This window comes from Acomys minous (genome assembly GCF_964271855.1).
Source record: "Acomys minous genome assembly, chromosome: 7".
NCBI lineage: Eukaryota > Metazoa > Chordata > Mammalia > Rodentia > Muridae > Acomys > Acomys minous.
The window spans coordinates 90,158,886-90,174,330 of NC_140488.1; the positions used below are offsets into that span (position 1 = coordinate 90,158,886).

The window sequence follows — 15,445 nt, forward strand, 5'->3', positions numbered from 1 at the left end:
ACACCATAATCTTCCAGTTGGTACATACCATCATTTGCTGTTAGTGGTGAAAGAAGGTGGGTGGGGTGGGGACATCATATGTCTGTTGCATTCATGACCTCACAGTAGCTGTGAATACCCGGACAAAAACCTCACAAGATTGCATAAGATTTGGCCTGTAGATATCCAATCATGGATGGGAGAGATACTCTTGAAGCCTTAGCTCCTCTTGAGGAGTAACAGATGTTTGCTAGGGAGAGTAGGAGTCAGATTCCTCATTAGTATATCCCTCAGTAAATTAGACTTGCAGTCAAGGTTTGACTGAAAGAGATAAACCTAGAAGCTTTGTGAAATATAATCCACGGAGAAACTGAGCTAGATTACATGAAAATCCATACCTGTCAAGTTAAGAGAACATAGTTTTGTGTTATCTATTTAAAGGGAATGTTTCAAATGTCCTTTTAATGTTTCACACTTTGCTTACCTCACTTGTTTCTTATGTGAGTAAGAGAAACAAAATTATTTTGTAAATTGTGGGGTTCTGTAGGAATTATTATTATCAGATGTTTATGAACCAGAGCCTTTTAGTTTAGCAACTTTTCTTTTGTTATTGCATAGTGAAAATAATCTAGACAATGGACAGAACACTCTCCACAGTAGAGTGGAGAGTGGGATATTACTTTCTCACATACTCTGGTGCCTCAACTTTGACCATGTCCCCTGGAGGGGAGACCTGGTGGCACTCAGAGGAAGGACAGCAGGTTACCAAGAAGAGACTTGATACCCTATGAACATATACAGGGGGAGGTAATCCCCCTCAGGAACAGTCATAGGGGAGGGGAATAAGGGGAAAATGGGAGGGAGGGAAGAATGGGAGGATACAAGGGGTGGGATAACCATTGAGATGTAACAAGAATAAATTAATAAAGTAAAAAAAAGAAAATAAATTTTTAATTTTAAGATATGCTTCTTTTTTAAAGGAAAATAATATGCAACATATTCATGGTTTCAAATGTCTGGATAGGGACAGTTCTGTCTGTTTTGCTTGGAAGCCATGATAAAAGGAACACACTGTAGCCAAGGGTGGGAAACAAAGGATAAGGAGCACCTTGTTTCTCAGACACCTGAGGTAAGAATCTGGAATGAATGTTCCAGAGAAATATCAGGAATTAAAAGTATTTGATAAAAGAATGATAGAATATATGTCTCATGTGAATCAAGGTCAGAAGTTAGTAATAGATTTTACAACAGAAACTTAGCTGTTATCTAGTTTATGGGTATGACCATTCCTATCAGTGTTTAGGCTATGCATTAAGAAAAATTTACTATCAATGCTTCAGTTTATTTAATAAAATGAAATAAAAATAAGGGCTCAAAAGATGCTATCTTGTAAAAATAAATAATGTGCTAAGAAAAAGGGCATACCCAGGAGACATCTGGCAGATACAGCAAAGGCAGGTAGCAGTATAAATCTTTATCACTACATCTGTTTCCTTTAGGTGCCTCATTAGCACAGTAGGCAGTGTGTCTATCTCACACATCTGTTTCCTTCCATGTGGGCAGACACAGATTGTACAGTGAAGGAGATGTCAAAAATCTAAAAAACCTGGTTCAAAATCTGTCTATAAGTATACCAATTCTCCAAGGCATATATATATATATATATATAACCTAGTTTGGGATTTATCTAAGGAATAGATAAAAATAACTCATGAAACACATTGAGTACTGCACCTAAAATTCATTCATTCAGTAAATGGCAAGCATTTTTATATTAGTAGCTGTGCTTCATAGTATGCATTTCTTTCCACTTAAACACAAATACTCAAAAAATATATTTCTTCTTGATTTACTAAGAGTAATTGTAATTTAAAAATTTATAGCCAAATTCAAAATAGAAACTTAGAAAAAAAAACAATGAATATGAGAAGCTGAATAGAACAATAAAGATGCTGGCCATGATGTTGCATGCCTTTAATCCCAGTACTCAGTAGGCAAAGGTAGGTGTATCTCTGCAAATTGAAGGCCAATCTGGTTTATATAGAGTTAGAAGACAACCAGAACTACAAAGTGAAAAACTGTCACAAACAAATAAACACATAAACAACAATAAAAATCTAACAGTGCTATGGCAAAGAAAATGCAAAACTTGATATGAAAGGTGAAATACATGTTTAAATGTTACATGATCATAGAACACAAAAGTTGGTTAATTAGGAAGATGTTGTTAATATGATCAATGAAATCAATTATATGTCATTTCATATTTGCTATCATAATTGTTTATGGTTTTCTTTATCCTTCTCAGGCACACAAAGCATTTGAGGCCAAGGTTAGTAAAAAAAAAAAATTAGGAAGCATGTGATTAACCAGAGAATCAAACCCTCTTAGTTATCAGGAAAATTGTGTTGTTTTTCCCCTTTAGTTTCCTTTTCTGTCAAACTAAAAATTAAATAACTTTTAATATCTCTGAGCTGTGAAAATTCAGGATTTTACAAATATTTTCTGTTTAAACATTTGAAAAGCATATAGTGAACACTGGAGCCATAATCAGAAAAAAGTAGAGTTATATATGATAAATAAAATAATATCTCAATAAAAAGGATATTCAGTGGACAGGCAGATGGCTCAGTGGGTAAAAGAGTTTGCTTTGTAAGTGTAAAGACCTGAGTTCAGAAACCATTACTCAAGTAGCTTAAGTGTATTTCTAGTACTTCTATGGGAAGAAAGGAGGTAAAGATAGGAAGCTTGCAGGGCAGCCAGACATATTTGCACAGTGGAAACCAACAAAAAGACCCTGTCTCAAACAAGGTGGAAAAAGAGAAAACACACAGACACATGCAGACACACACACACACACACACAGGCTCTATGCTAAAAATTATACTCACATTACAAATATGTATAAAGTTTCTCCAACTCATTAATCATAAGACACCATACAAATAAAAAAATCCTCATTAAATATTATGTCATAATATTCAGAGCACTGTAATTAAGCACTGGGATTTCTATCTACAATGATTACTGTTGAGTTAGTTTAGATACCTTGAGAACCTTCATGGAATTATCATCTAAAGATGATTGTTTAGTTTTCTGTGATGTAACACGTTCAGATTTAGCACCTATATAACAAAAGTAAGAACATTCATGCAAAATAATTATAAGTTGGACAGAGTGGGCTTAAAAAGGAGTTCCCCAAAAGATGCACTTCAAATGTTCATTCAGCATACATAGGTAATTTCTGTTATATTTGCACAGAGGCATATTATACAGAGCCAATATTGATTGCACAATAACTAAAGACAAATACATATGCAGGAAAAAACTATCATATATTCGGGATCTCACACAAATTTAGAGACCATCTGTCTTAACCTTTGGTCTGTTAGACGTCAATATGATGTCTTTTGGAGAAGAATGTTGGGTTTTCAAATGCTGGCAATATTCCTTTCTAGACCATGGTTGTCATGGAGCTATGCTCACTGTGAAAATGTACTTATGGATGATATTACATGTAGGTGTGTTTAAAGATCAGTAAGACTTTTTTTTATAAAAACTCAAAGGAAGTTTTATTTTTTCATAATAAAGTCAAATAATTGCACTAGTGAATATTGGGACGTTTCTCCTTATCTTAGTCCCATGTAAACTACTTCAGCGACAAAAGTGGATAAATATAGATACATATGACATGAGAGCACAATGGAATCTACTTGGGGAGAGTGAAGAGATAGCCAGGATGGGAGAGAAAAGACAAATGAGGATAATGTGTGACGACAATGAGCAAAATCAAGTACACGCATGAAAAGTCACAATCATCCCATTTTACACCAATTAAAAACTAATAATAACAAAGAAGTATAAGCATGTACATACACATTAACATATATATTAAGAGAAGGGATGAAATAAGTGGAAACATGAAGAAAGTGTGAGACAGAGAGGCTTTAGAGACAATTTGTTCAAATATGTGCTATTTGGGGGAGTAGGGACTAATAATCTGGAAATTCCCATTCTTTAGAAAATGTCCCGCTTATCCCACATTCCAAATTAAAAATGCCAATTTATATTTTATAATTTTCTTAGGAACAGTTATATCTGAAGATGAAGTCTATATCAACCAAGCCAAACCACAGCCTGTCAAAATTTCCTCATGATGCTGGTAGACAGCAGCAGGCCTAGTCTATTGATTATGCTTTCCTTCTATGCTTTCTCTATAATCACTCACACTGTGATGGATTTAACTATAAACATTGATAAGATATTTTCAGTTGGTTTTTAATTAAAATACGAAGTTAAACCATTTTTAAAAATCTCTCTAAACATAGCATAGGAAAGAGTGCCCGAGCATAAATGCACAAATTACCAATAAGAGGAAATGCACTAGTTTCCGGTCCTCCTGAGAGAATCTCTGTAGACCCATACTTACTGCACATATAAAGCTATTTATCTGGTTGTAACTGACTTGAAACAGTTCATTACTCCCCTTGTAGATTTGATGTTAGTGAAGCTGAGCAGCAGCTGTTAGGCAAGCGTCTCCTTAGTTCATGTGACCCTTCAAATTTGTCATTTCACCTCTTACTTTGAATGCTCATTTTTCATCGATTCTGCTCCTTTTCCTTTCAGTTCTTACTTAATCCTTTGATGACCTCACAAGTTCTAACATATCTCTAAAACTAGGAACCCAGGAAGCCTCAGGCCGTACCAAGCTGTCTGGATCTGCAGCTGCTGCTGCTCCCTGGGAAGATGTCACTATAGATATTTCCCCCTTTTTATCCACACAAAGCACATTCCTCTGTAAATCCTTAGGGACCATAGCTTAGTCCTCTTGCTTTAGCACCAAGCCTGGCAGCTTGAATTTACCAATAAACATTTGTTGGATGAATGAAAACAGCCTGCCACTTGAATTGGTATGCTCTAACCACGCTCTGGGTCAGCTAATGGAGAAATAACCTGTTTGCAAATCCTGTTTACTAAACTAACATTTAGGTCATGGGTGAGCTTTTCCTCAATATTTTCCTTTCATACTTGTCACATTACATAAATGACTTTTGTACCTACACTTAGCCTACAAATATAAGGATAGCATTAGTGTCACATTCAATAATCTATGTTTATTGTTGTTAGATAATTTTTCTACCCATACTATGTAACAAGAAAATCTGTATTAGTGAAAGAAAACTGTGAAATCTTTATCAAACCTGATCCCAAGAGTGTTGCTAATGAGTGGCAACAAGGACTTGACTAGTAAGGAGTAATGCTGGTATATTTATTCACACCACTGTTCTTCTTATCCCTTTGTATTTAGATATCTGTCAGCAGATACCAAAGTAATATTTATTTTTGGAAAACTTGTAAGTACCTTTGACCTTCAAGTGTATATAGACAATTTTTGTACTGCCCAGATGTGTAGGTGAGCTATTTTCTACCTTCTCTATAAAATGCTACCGGAATCACCCCATTTTCTTCTGTACCTATTCTTATTATGTATGCTATCATTTTATCCATTTCTCCTTCCTTATACTGGCCTTATGGCTATACCTCCAAAGTCTAATAGAAGATTTTGTGGTGGATTTTCATGTTACATGTAAACTATGTATGCTCATTAGTTAAACTGAAGTCTTGTTTCCAATAATAGTGAGTATATTTAGTGTTTAAAGTATTCTCTCTTTAGAAATCATGTTTTACATAGGAATTAATTCTGCCCGTGGATTGAAATGCATGGAGTTAGAGAGAGAGAGAGAGAGAGAGAGAGAGAGAGAGAGAGAGAGAGAGAGAGAGAGAGAGAGAAAGAGAGATTTCCTTTAAAATTATTACTTTTTAAATTTTATTTAATTAATTTATTCAGATTATATCTAAATTGTTATCCCATCCCTCGTATCCTCCCATTCCTCTCTCCCTCCTGCTTTTATCCTATTCCCCTCCCCTATGTCTATGACTGAAGGGTCCCTCCTCCTCCAAAAGTTACCCAAAGTGTGACTGAAACATTACAGTTAAACTAGTTTTTTTTAAAAAAATAATTTTAATATCAGTGTGAATAAGTTTGGCAGACATCACCTTATCTTTTATTAATATACACTGACTGGATTACATTTGTAAAAAGATATCTATACAGAATATCTATAAATCTCTTCAGATCATAGCATAAACAATGAACGAACTTAGTTCTTTTAGTTTAAAGGTTTGAAAGTTATAGCTTGCTAGCAATAAACACTAAGTAAATATTTGCTAATTTAATCTTAAACATTGTGACTTTGACTGAAATTTTCTCAACCCCTAAAGTATTAATTTTTCTTGGTCAAATTATGAATTTTATCATTTGCAATGGTTGTATTGTTTATTTGCTTTGATACTACAAAGTGATATTAGTGCATTATGACACCACAAAAACAATGTTAATGCTAAATCTATACATAAGAGATTTATTCATATCAGTAATTTCAAACCTATATCATATATACTATACATATTTTTAAATGTAAGCATTTACACTCATTTCTATATTTTTCTATGCAGTAAGTAAGATAATGAAAAAGTATAGTAATTGGAAAGCTTACTAATCAATTACTTTCAAACTTATTTGGGATTTTTTTTTAACTTGCCTTATGTTTCGGGGGTACTAAAGATGTTATCTTGAGGCCTCACAGATAGTTGGCAAATGCACTATTATTAAAAATCTATAGTTTCTTTTTATTATTTTAATAAGAGAAAGTAAAACTTCCAAAACTCAGTACACTGGAAACGTGCTGAGTTTTCAGGTAAACAGTACTTTTTAACATACTTGACTCAGTTCTTTAGCAGAAAAAGATCTACAAAAAATACACTGATGGAGCATTGTGCGTTCATAGTTCTATGAGATGTCCCAGTTACTGGGAGAAATTCCAACTCTGTTCAATACTCTAGCCCAGGGAGAAAGAGACAGTCCCTTTAAAGATCAAGATCTCTGATAGCAATAACAACAACTGAATTTGCCAGAGATACAGTACTGCTTTTATCAGTTTCTAGGAAGATAAAATTGTCTTTTCTACATAGCAAAAGCTAGTATACTAAGAGAAAAATCTGTGTGACTTCTATTACATAGATTTAACTGGAGGTTGAAAATAACACTCTAAAAAGGCTTTCTTTCTTTTTTTATTTAAGAAAAACACTTTACTGTATGTTTGTGGTTACTTCATTTTGAGATGGATTAAGAGGTCATGAAACTGTTTTTATACACACACACAAAACTCCAATGACTTATTTTTTTCTCAATTGCCTTGTTTGCTTTTCCCCAGCTCCATCCTCCTCCTCTGTGAGTTTCCTTCATTGCTCCATATTCTAAAGCCATAGGAAGGATTTCCCTCAGACCCTTAAAGCCTTGTATCTGTTACCATAGAGACAGGCATCGCAAGATAGCTGTTTGTAACATTCTCGTGGAAATAAAACAAAAATCCTAAGGGTTTTACAGGAATTTTCAATGTTAGTTGTAAAGGAAATGATATTGTTCCCTAGGAAAAAATGTAGGGAATTAGTTTAAGAAAGAAGTTTAAAGATTATAATCTGTGATGGAAATATATTATATTTATGTTTATAATCAAACTATTGATTACCCTATGACTTAAAAATCTTCTTATTTCTCTATGCACAGGAAAAACATTTCACAAATATCTCATTGCTAATTTTTAATTTGAGAGTGTTCTATCAATCCTTTACAATCAGTGCCACCTGTGCATCTATTCCTGTCTTGATAGTCTTTGGTCATTCCTAGAACATACTTGATTAAGAATATTCTCATCATTTAACAATAGTAAATGAAGTGCAGAACTTGACAATATAAGAATCCCAGCAAATTTACAGGCTTTGGAAGAAAAGAAAAGGTAACTAAATGTAAGATAGAATGTGGTTTCCATTTCCCCTACTATGTCTGCCATTGTATTTTTTAACTTCAGTCACTAAAATGACATACTGGCAGAAGAGCAGCCACTAATACCAAAAGAAAGGGCACACACACACACCTCAAAACAGATCAAAAGACATCCTCTTCTCCCAACGTCTGCATCTTATCATGAAAGTAGATACTGGAACACGAACCAATGACTGCAGAGGCCTCTTATTTCCTTACATCAACATCAACGTTTTCTCAGTAACTACAATCTCTTAATAAATTACTATAAATATCAATCTACCTTTACCTATCGGACTTAATATTTAGGCCACTTTTCAAAGTGTTTAATATTAATAGAATGGATGACCTCAATTTTTGTTTGTGGTGTTCAAAGAAAAAACAATTGACTTTTGCTTGTCTAGATGCTTAAACCAATGAACAATCCCAAAATGTTTCTTTTAGTGAACAACCTCAAAACATTTCCTTTAGTCTTTATAGAGTGTAGGCAAGCTTCTACAATTAGGGCTAGAGAGTAAGCATTTGGCTTTGTGGCCCTTCTAACTTCTGTTATCACCAGTTAAATGCTGTTTTCAAATGAAAGCCACCATAGTTTTCTGAAAAATACAAATGTATGTGATTAACCTCCATTAAAAAATCACAGGCACCCAAGTTGAGATTTTATACCTCAAGAATATTCTTTTAATAACCAATTTAGAAATATGGAAAACAATTTTAATTGGCTTGCCAAATGGAAATTTGTGTGACATATTCTCCATTATATATGACTCAATTAGAGCTACAAAGACATTCAAATTATTCTCCCAAAGGGTATGGTTTGTTGTTTTTGTGGTTGTTTCATGAAATGATCAGCCTCATAGATTCTTAGTGTTCAAGATGATGTGAGGCATCTTTAAAAGAAAGCAGTATAATTTACGCATACATGTTTATATATATCCATATACATATTATACATACATATTTACTTTTGTGTGCCATGTGCATGCAGGAAACCACATAGCTAGAAGAGGGCATTAAATCCCCCAAACTAGGGTTACAAGTAGTTGTATTCCTCCATGTGTATTTTGGGAACTGAATCCTGGTCTTTTTCAAGAGCTCTTAACTACTGAGCCATCTAACCAACCTCAACTTCAGGCATCTTTAATTTCACTTTACTCTTAGCAATGAACACATTAAGAAGTTCAGTACCTCACAAAGTAGTCTAGTTCTCACTTAACACTGTTATGTAAAAGTAGTTTTTTTCTCCCTCTTTTTTACCTGAGATCTGTAAATGAGTCTTAACTGTGCAACTCATTGAGGATCATCTACTGGTAGTAATCAGCTTAAGTTCATTTGCCGCTGTTCCTTCCAGCGTTCTTCAACCTTTCACTATCCTAACTATAGTTAATGTCTGTTGAGTGCTAGAGATTCTAGAAAACTTTCTTCATCCATGCTTCTGTAAAGAAAGAAATTATTTATCACTGTTTAAGTTGTGCCCAATTTTGTTTTTGTTTATAAGACACTGTTCCATACTGAGACCCAGGCTACTCTTAAACTCATGGTGTATGTAGCCTAGACTGGTCTCAAACTCCTGACAGTATTTCTGACTCATATTTCCAAGTGCTGGGATATAAGCGTTATTGTGTACTTTTTCAGCATACAGGCTCAGTATTAATTTTTAAGATAGAATTATGTAGCCATATAAGATTGTGGATATTTAATCAATGAATTATCATTAAGTTTTAACCCTCTCACATTCTGATGTTTTTATTTTTATTTTAGGATTATATATTATAGAAATAAATAAAAATAAATTGTCTTTGGGTCTGAGTATAACCATTAATCCAGAGGTGAAGGCAGCACACTCTCAAGCTTGATTCTAGCCTGGGCTAGAGTGAATGTGCTACAATAAAGAGTCAAACAAAATCAAATCTGTAAATCAATCAAACCCCAAAGTGAATTGTTGGCTCTAAGAGGTGCTGTAGGTGGCCGTATCCTTTGGTCCTTTTTACATTCAGTGTATTTGTCTTCTTCACAGTAAGAAGTCTAATTTGATATTTTAACATTTCACACAAGAAGCAGTCCCAAGGATATGATCAAAAGGCACATTCCTACAGATGAGGTTCAAGTTATATATAGCCAGTTTTCTAGAGCCCTTACACTTGTCCCATCTGAGGATTTCTTTCTGATTTGTGCTACATTAAGTAACACACTAAATGAAAGACAATAAAATAAGCTTATTTATTCACCAGCCTATCATGGCAAACAGAAAACATTTCTTCATTTTGTCCGTATGTGCATCATTGGTAACTTTATGAAGTTAAGAAAACAGAACATTGAAGAATTGTGTCTGTTATTCCCTCATACAGAGCAACGTATTGTTTTTTTTTTTTTCAGAAACATCTAGTTAATCATAGTGAGAGAGACTATTGCTTGTTTTTCAGGAAAATTATTTCCAGTTATAAGAAATTATTTAGTTCTCCCACTTTATTTATTCACTTTCATTTTAAAATTTTGCTTGCAGTCTCCTGGAAAAATTAAAAATACTGTGTTTTTCTTTATTAACAATTTAGAAAAAATTCAAGGTTATGTGGACACATGTGTGCATCCCGTGCGTGTGTGTGTGTGTGTGTGTGTGTATGTGTGTGTGTGTGTGTGTGTGTGTGTGTATGCATGCTTATGTGGTCTGTTTCTTTCTAGCCTCTCCATTCTTGAAAGATGGATGGCATGAGGATGGGAGAATAATAGGATGGAGGGGGAAAATCCTTTCAAAGCATATTTCTTAGCAGATAGTGTCTCCCCTAGCTCATCTTTCTGGATGAAGTATAGCACATTGAAAGGCAGCAACTGTATCACAAGTGGGGAATTTCATTGGACAGAGTCCGCACTGAGAGGGAACCAAAGGGCAACTGAAAATTAAGTAGTAGTGGTGTTTCATAAGATTTGTACTTAAACAAATATTTTTTTAAACGCAGATGCTGTAGGCAAGGAATACAACGTATGCTTGTACAAACTGGGGCAAATCAACAGCCATTTAGAAAATGGGGTTTGGAAACGAATGTAAACATTTATAACCTATTTCATTTTGTCCCACATGTCTTTCACATTGTCTGTTTTTATGCATTTCTTTCTTATATTATTTTCCCCTCTGTATCACTCCAGAAGCCACAGAATTAAGCAGTTGGGATTTGGAGACTGCACGTGGCCTTGCTTTGCGTGCTGACTGTATCTGAGAGCCAGAAAGATCTGCAAGCATTTCCAACTCTTAAGATGCATTTATCAGGGAGGGTATACTCCCTGCTCTTCAGGTGTGTGGCCTAAAGCCTTTAAGATTTCATTAATAATCAACAGCTGGTGCCACCTAGTGTCCGTCCTTTCCATTCATCAGTAGAATCAAATAGAAAGTGCTTCCTAGTTACAAAGAAAGGAAGCCTAAACTACAGACTAATAAACAAAAGAACTCACAGTTTTGGGAGCCCAGTGGCTGATTTAAATTACATTATCTTCATTTAAATACCCCTGCCCCCTTTTGTAAGTAACTATGGTAACAGCAGCCAGAAAGTCACATATTTTTCATAGGAGACAATTCACAAAAGAAGAGTCCTCCTAAAGAATCTAGGAAAAGAGTGTCCCTCCAGATGTCACTTAAAATGACTCTAAAAGTTGAGAAATGATCATGACAGGGAAAGAAGTATTTTAAAGGACAGTTAGATAAAGTTGAGGTTTTGACATCTACCTCAAATCAGCACTGATTTGGATGCAAAATTCTGTCAGTCTTTGAGTGCCTCAGAGATCAACCAAGTATTAGGACAGACTATACAGCACCCAATCATGCAACAAGAAATAATCAGACTTTTAAATCTATATTATTAAAATACGTTGCTGCTAATTGCACATCTTGAAAACTATTTCCACTGCTGCTGTACATATGAATTATGAATGACACAGCTGACCCTGTTCTGTATGCTTCAAGGTTAAAAAGTACTCTTCAAATTCTTGATTATTTTCCCAAACATATGCTAGTAATTAATTTGAATGAATACAAACAAGTATAATTAGCCTGCCAGTTTGCAATTGGTTCACTGATATTTAAATACATGTTGTTTTAAATCACTTTTTCTAAGAGGAATACGTAATTGAAAAACATGAACTAACATTCAGAAAAAAGTTACATAACAGTCAGTGGTGTTCTTCAACCAGTCTGACTGGGCTATTACAATTACTAGAAAAAAGACTTACCACCTATGAGCAACACTGTGTATACTAAAAGGTCATATAAGATATTCTTGTACTATACTCTATTAACTTGGATAATTTAGCACCTTGGGCTACTAAGGAGATGGGGTAGAAATCTGAAAAAGTGTCTGTATTACTTAGTGAAAAACCATGCTTTTCATATTCAAGAAGTCTGTTTCTATATTATTTGACATCTGTTTTAAGTAATCACTAGTTAACAACAGCTTTGATTGTTTTATTTTCTTGTTACCCTAGTGGTGATATATTTTATTTCAGTATATTCAGTCCAATATATACCCACTGATAGATCCCCATGACAGCATATGAAAATAGTATATAGAAATGAGGCATAGTTTCTACTAAAAGCTTAAATTGTTCTCCTTTTCCTCAAAACTTTATTTTTGGAGCCAAATCCCATCCAGGCTGGTGTTCTGTTTGTTTAAAAGTACTTTGTAATCTACTGATTGAAAGATATTGCCAAACAGAAAGTAATTGTACACAGGCAGGAAAGAATGTAAAGCAAAACTCATTAAGGTCCCAAATAAATAATAAGTGCTCCAGTTTTCAATAATTTATCATTTTCTGTCATTTTCCATTAACAGCTTTCAAAGCTCTATCTGAAAGAAGCTGATACAGAGAAATTAAGAGCAGTAATCAAGCGAGAAATGATAGACCAGCTGGGTCGACATCAACTTGGCAAAACGTGAATACAGTTCAATAGCTAAAACAGATGCTGGAGTTGTTGAAAAAGCCTGCAGGAGATATTGATATATTTTCTTCATATAATGCAGAATGACTGAATTAATGTCAAAAGCTAGAAATTGATGAGGAGTGATGACTGACAGCCAAACTCCTTATAAAATAGGAACCAAGTATAGCAATTCTAACAGATCCAAACACTGTGTACATTCTCATTTCTCTCAGTGTCTGAATATGCCAATATATCAATCAATCCTTGTAAGCAAATTACATCTGACTGAGCTGGGGTAGATTTCCACCTCCCCTGTCATCATCTACCTGGAGAATGCTAGACTCCTGAAAAATACTTTATTCTAAAATCTTCTAACACTGAATTTTATCCCAGAACTGTTTTCCTGAGATTGGAGGCAAGCACCCCCCTGCCCCCCCAAAAATATAACGCAGCACAAGGTAATTTTGTAAAAGCAACATTCTGTAAAAGCAACACTGTTTGCAGAGTTTGAAGAGCTCGGCAACAAACCCCAGCTGCCAACAGCTGCTTTCTCAAACATATGCTTTGTCATGGTCAGCTTCTAATTGTATTCATAATGATGTAATAGCTTTAATAATCCTACCTTCCATGCCAGCTGTTTTTCCTGTCACTCCATCATGCCAATAAGTTGGCTGCTGTAACAAATCAAGATAGCGCAAAACAGCATCTTTCTCCTGATTCTGTCATCTTCCTGAAAGCATTCTATTACTGCCGACTGCTGGGAACCAGAAAGTCTATTTGAATTCCAACAGCTCCCCTTTCGCATGATTCAAGTTAGGTTAGGTGGGCATGCCTAACATGATTCTCTCAGTCATTTATTATGCAGCTGCTACAACGTCGGTGTGGTAACCACTCTGACTATCTGATACGTCAGTCGAACAAAACCTCCACCTCGGAGCAAACACATGAGCTGGAGCAGCGTTCTGCATTTAACGAGCATTCTTACTGCCTAAAACACAGTGGATCTGAGAATCTCCTTCAGTATCTGCTTGCTTTCGTACAGATACAAAGCCTTTCTATTAGATTCTTTTGCTAATTATATCGAGAGTAGAGTTCCTTGCCAAAAAACATATTGTTTATACTGCAATTTAGACTGATTATAACTTATTTTCTCAGCCCCCCTCCCCCCTTTTAGATTCCGCTTTTGAAATCAGGGGGTTGAGTGCTGTGTTTCTGTTTCATTATAAAACACAGCATGTACTATTTCAAATGAAACTTGCCTAGTGAAGTCATGGAAGCAAAATGAAACAAAAGGATTTTTTAAGAACATATTGACTATTTTGCACATGACGGCATTTAAAATCTGGTACTCTGTGTTTCTCAGAAGGGGTAGAAACAGGCACTTGGTATTTTGACTCCAGACAAGTCCTCTCATCAGAAAGTAGGAATTGAGATTGACTAATTATATTCTCCAACTTCCCCAGCAAGTAAATAATTACAATTTCAGAAGAACAAGCCTTGTATTTAGAAACTACTATACATGAATCACAATTTTAAAATGAAATAATTATCTTTAATTTATGTAAGATTTTTTAAAAATTATAAAACTTCCAAGCATGCTTCTCTTGTGGAACTAATGTAATCTGGATTTCTATCACAGGAAATTTTCCTTTTTTCATGAAAAAAAAACATTCTAAAGAGTAGATTCATCAGATTTCACTGATCTGCATTATGAAACAATAAAAATATTTCATTCAGGATATGTAAGTTCAATTACTATGAGAATTTAGAATCACTGTTCCTCTAAGGGCTGTGTGTTTCTGTGTATGCATATAAACATATTTTTAGCTACCATACCACTGTGTGTGTATATATGTATATACATATATACACACATATATATACATACATATACACATTTATATATGTGTGTGAATATATAATATATATTGGTATAATTTTATTACATATGTATGTCTTATATAAACTATGTGTGATATCGTGATGTATACTACAAATATCTATACAATTTTCATTTTAAAATAAAGTACAGTTTATTGCCTGAGCAGTCATGCAAAATTCTCTATAACATTGGAGCACTATCTTCAGGCTTCTGACTCAATGTATCTGACAGACATAGTTGTGAGGCAGGAACTATTGAGGACATGCTTACCCTGTCTTGGCAGAGTTTGGCCATAGACTCTGCCTGTATCCAAGCTTGCCCATTTTTAGGCAGAGTTCTGTCTGTGGCAGAAATGAGAACATTTTGTCCAGTGGCTTGTTTGCCACATTTGAAGCCATTTGGGAAGCTGCTAATCTGCACTCCATGTATACTCAGGTAACTAATTTTATTCCTTCTCAAGTGTCTGATGGGTTTGAAGACCAGATAGTTTAGTTTTACAATTAAGTTTAGTTGTTTATGGGTCAAGATATTTTTAGGTCTAGATAGATATTTTAAGTTGACAATGAAGAAATGTTATAAATATTGATTTACATTCAGAATTTTAGACTCAACAAGATAGGAAAGATGTTTTCTTCAACTCTGCCAAATACAAACAGCCAAAATACTATGAAAGTAACATATATATAATTCCTGATTATTTTGTGGTTTTCTTGTTGTAGGTAGTTTAATGCATATATGTGTAATGATATAAATGTATATGTAAAAATATTTAATAAAACTATGTATGTGTTTTCAT

At 34.4% G+C, this 15,445-nt stretch overlaps 1 protein-coding gene across 1 annotated transcript in view; it reads right to left on the reverse strand.

The window, feature by feature from the left end:
* Positions 1 to 13,651, reverse strand: part of DMD (dystrophin) — a gene marked incomplete at its 3' end in the record, with an annotated part of 2,106,393 nt that extends 2,092,742 nt beyond the window's left edge. The window contains exon 1 of the mRNA XM_084788839.1: positions 13,390 to 13,651. Coding sequence (XP_084644965.1) covers positions 13,390 to 13,396 — 7 coding nt within the window. The 5' untranslated portion in view covers positions 13,397 to 13,651. The remainder of the gene's footprint in view (positions 1 to 13,389) is intronic.
* Positions 13,652 to 15,445: the final 1,794 nt, after the last annotated feature.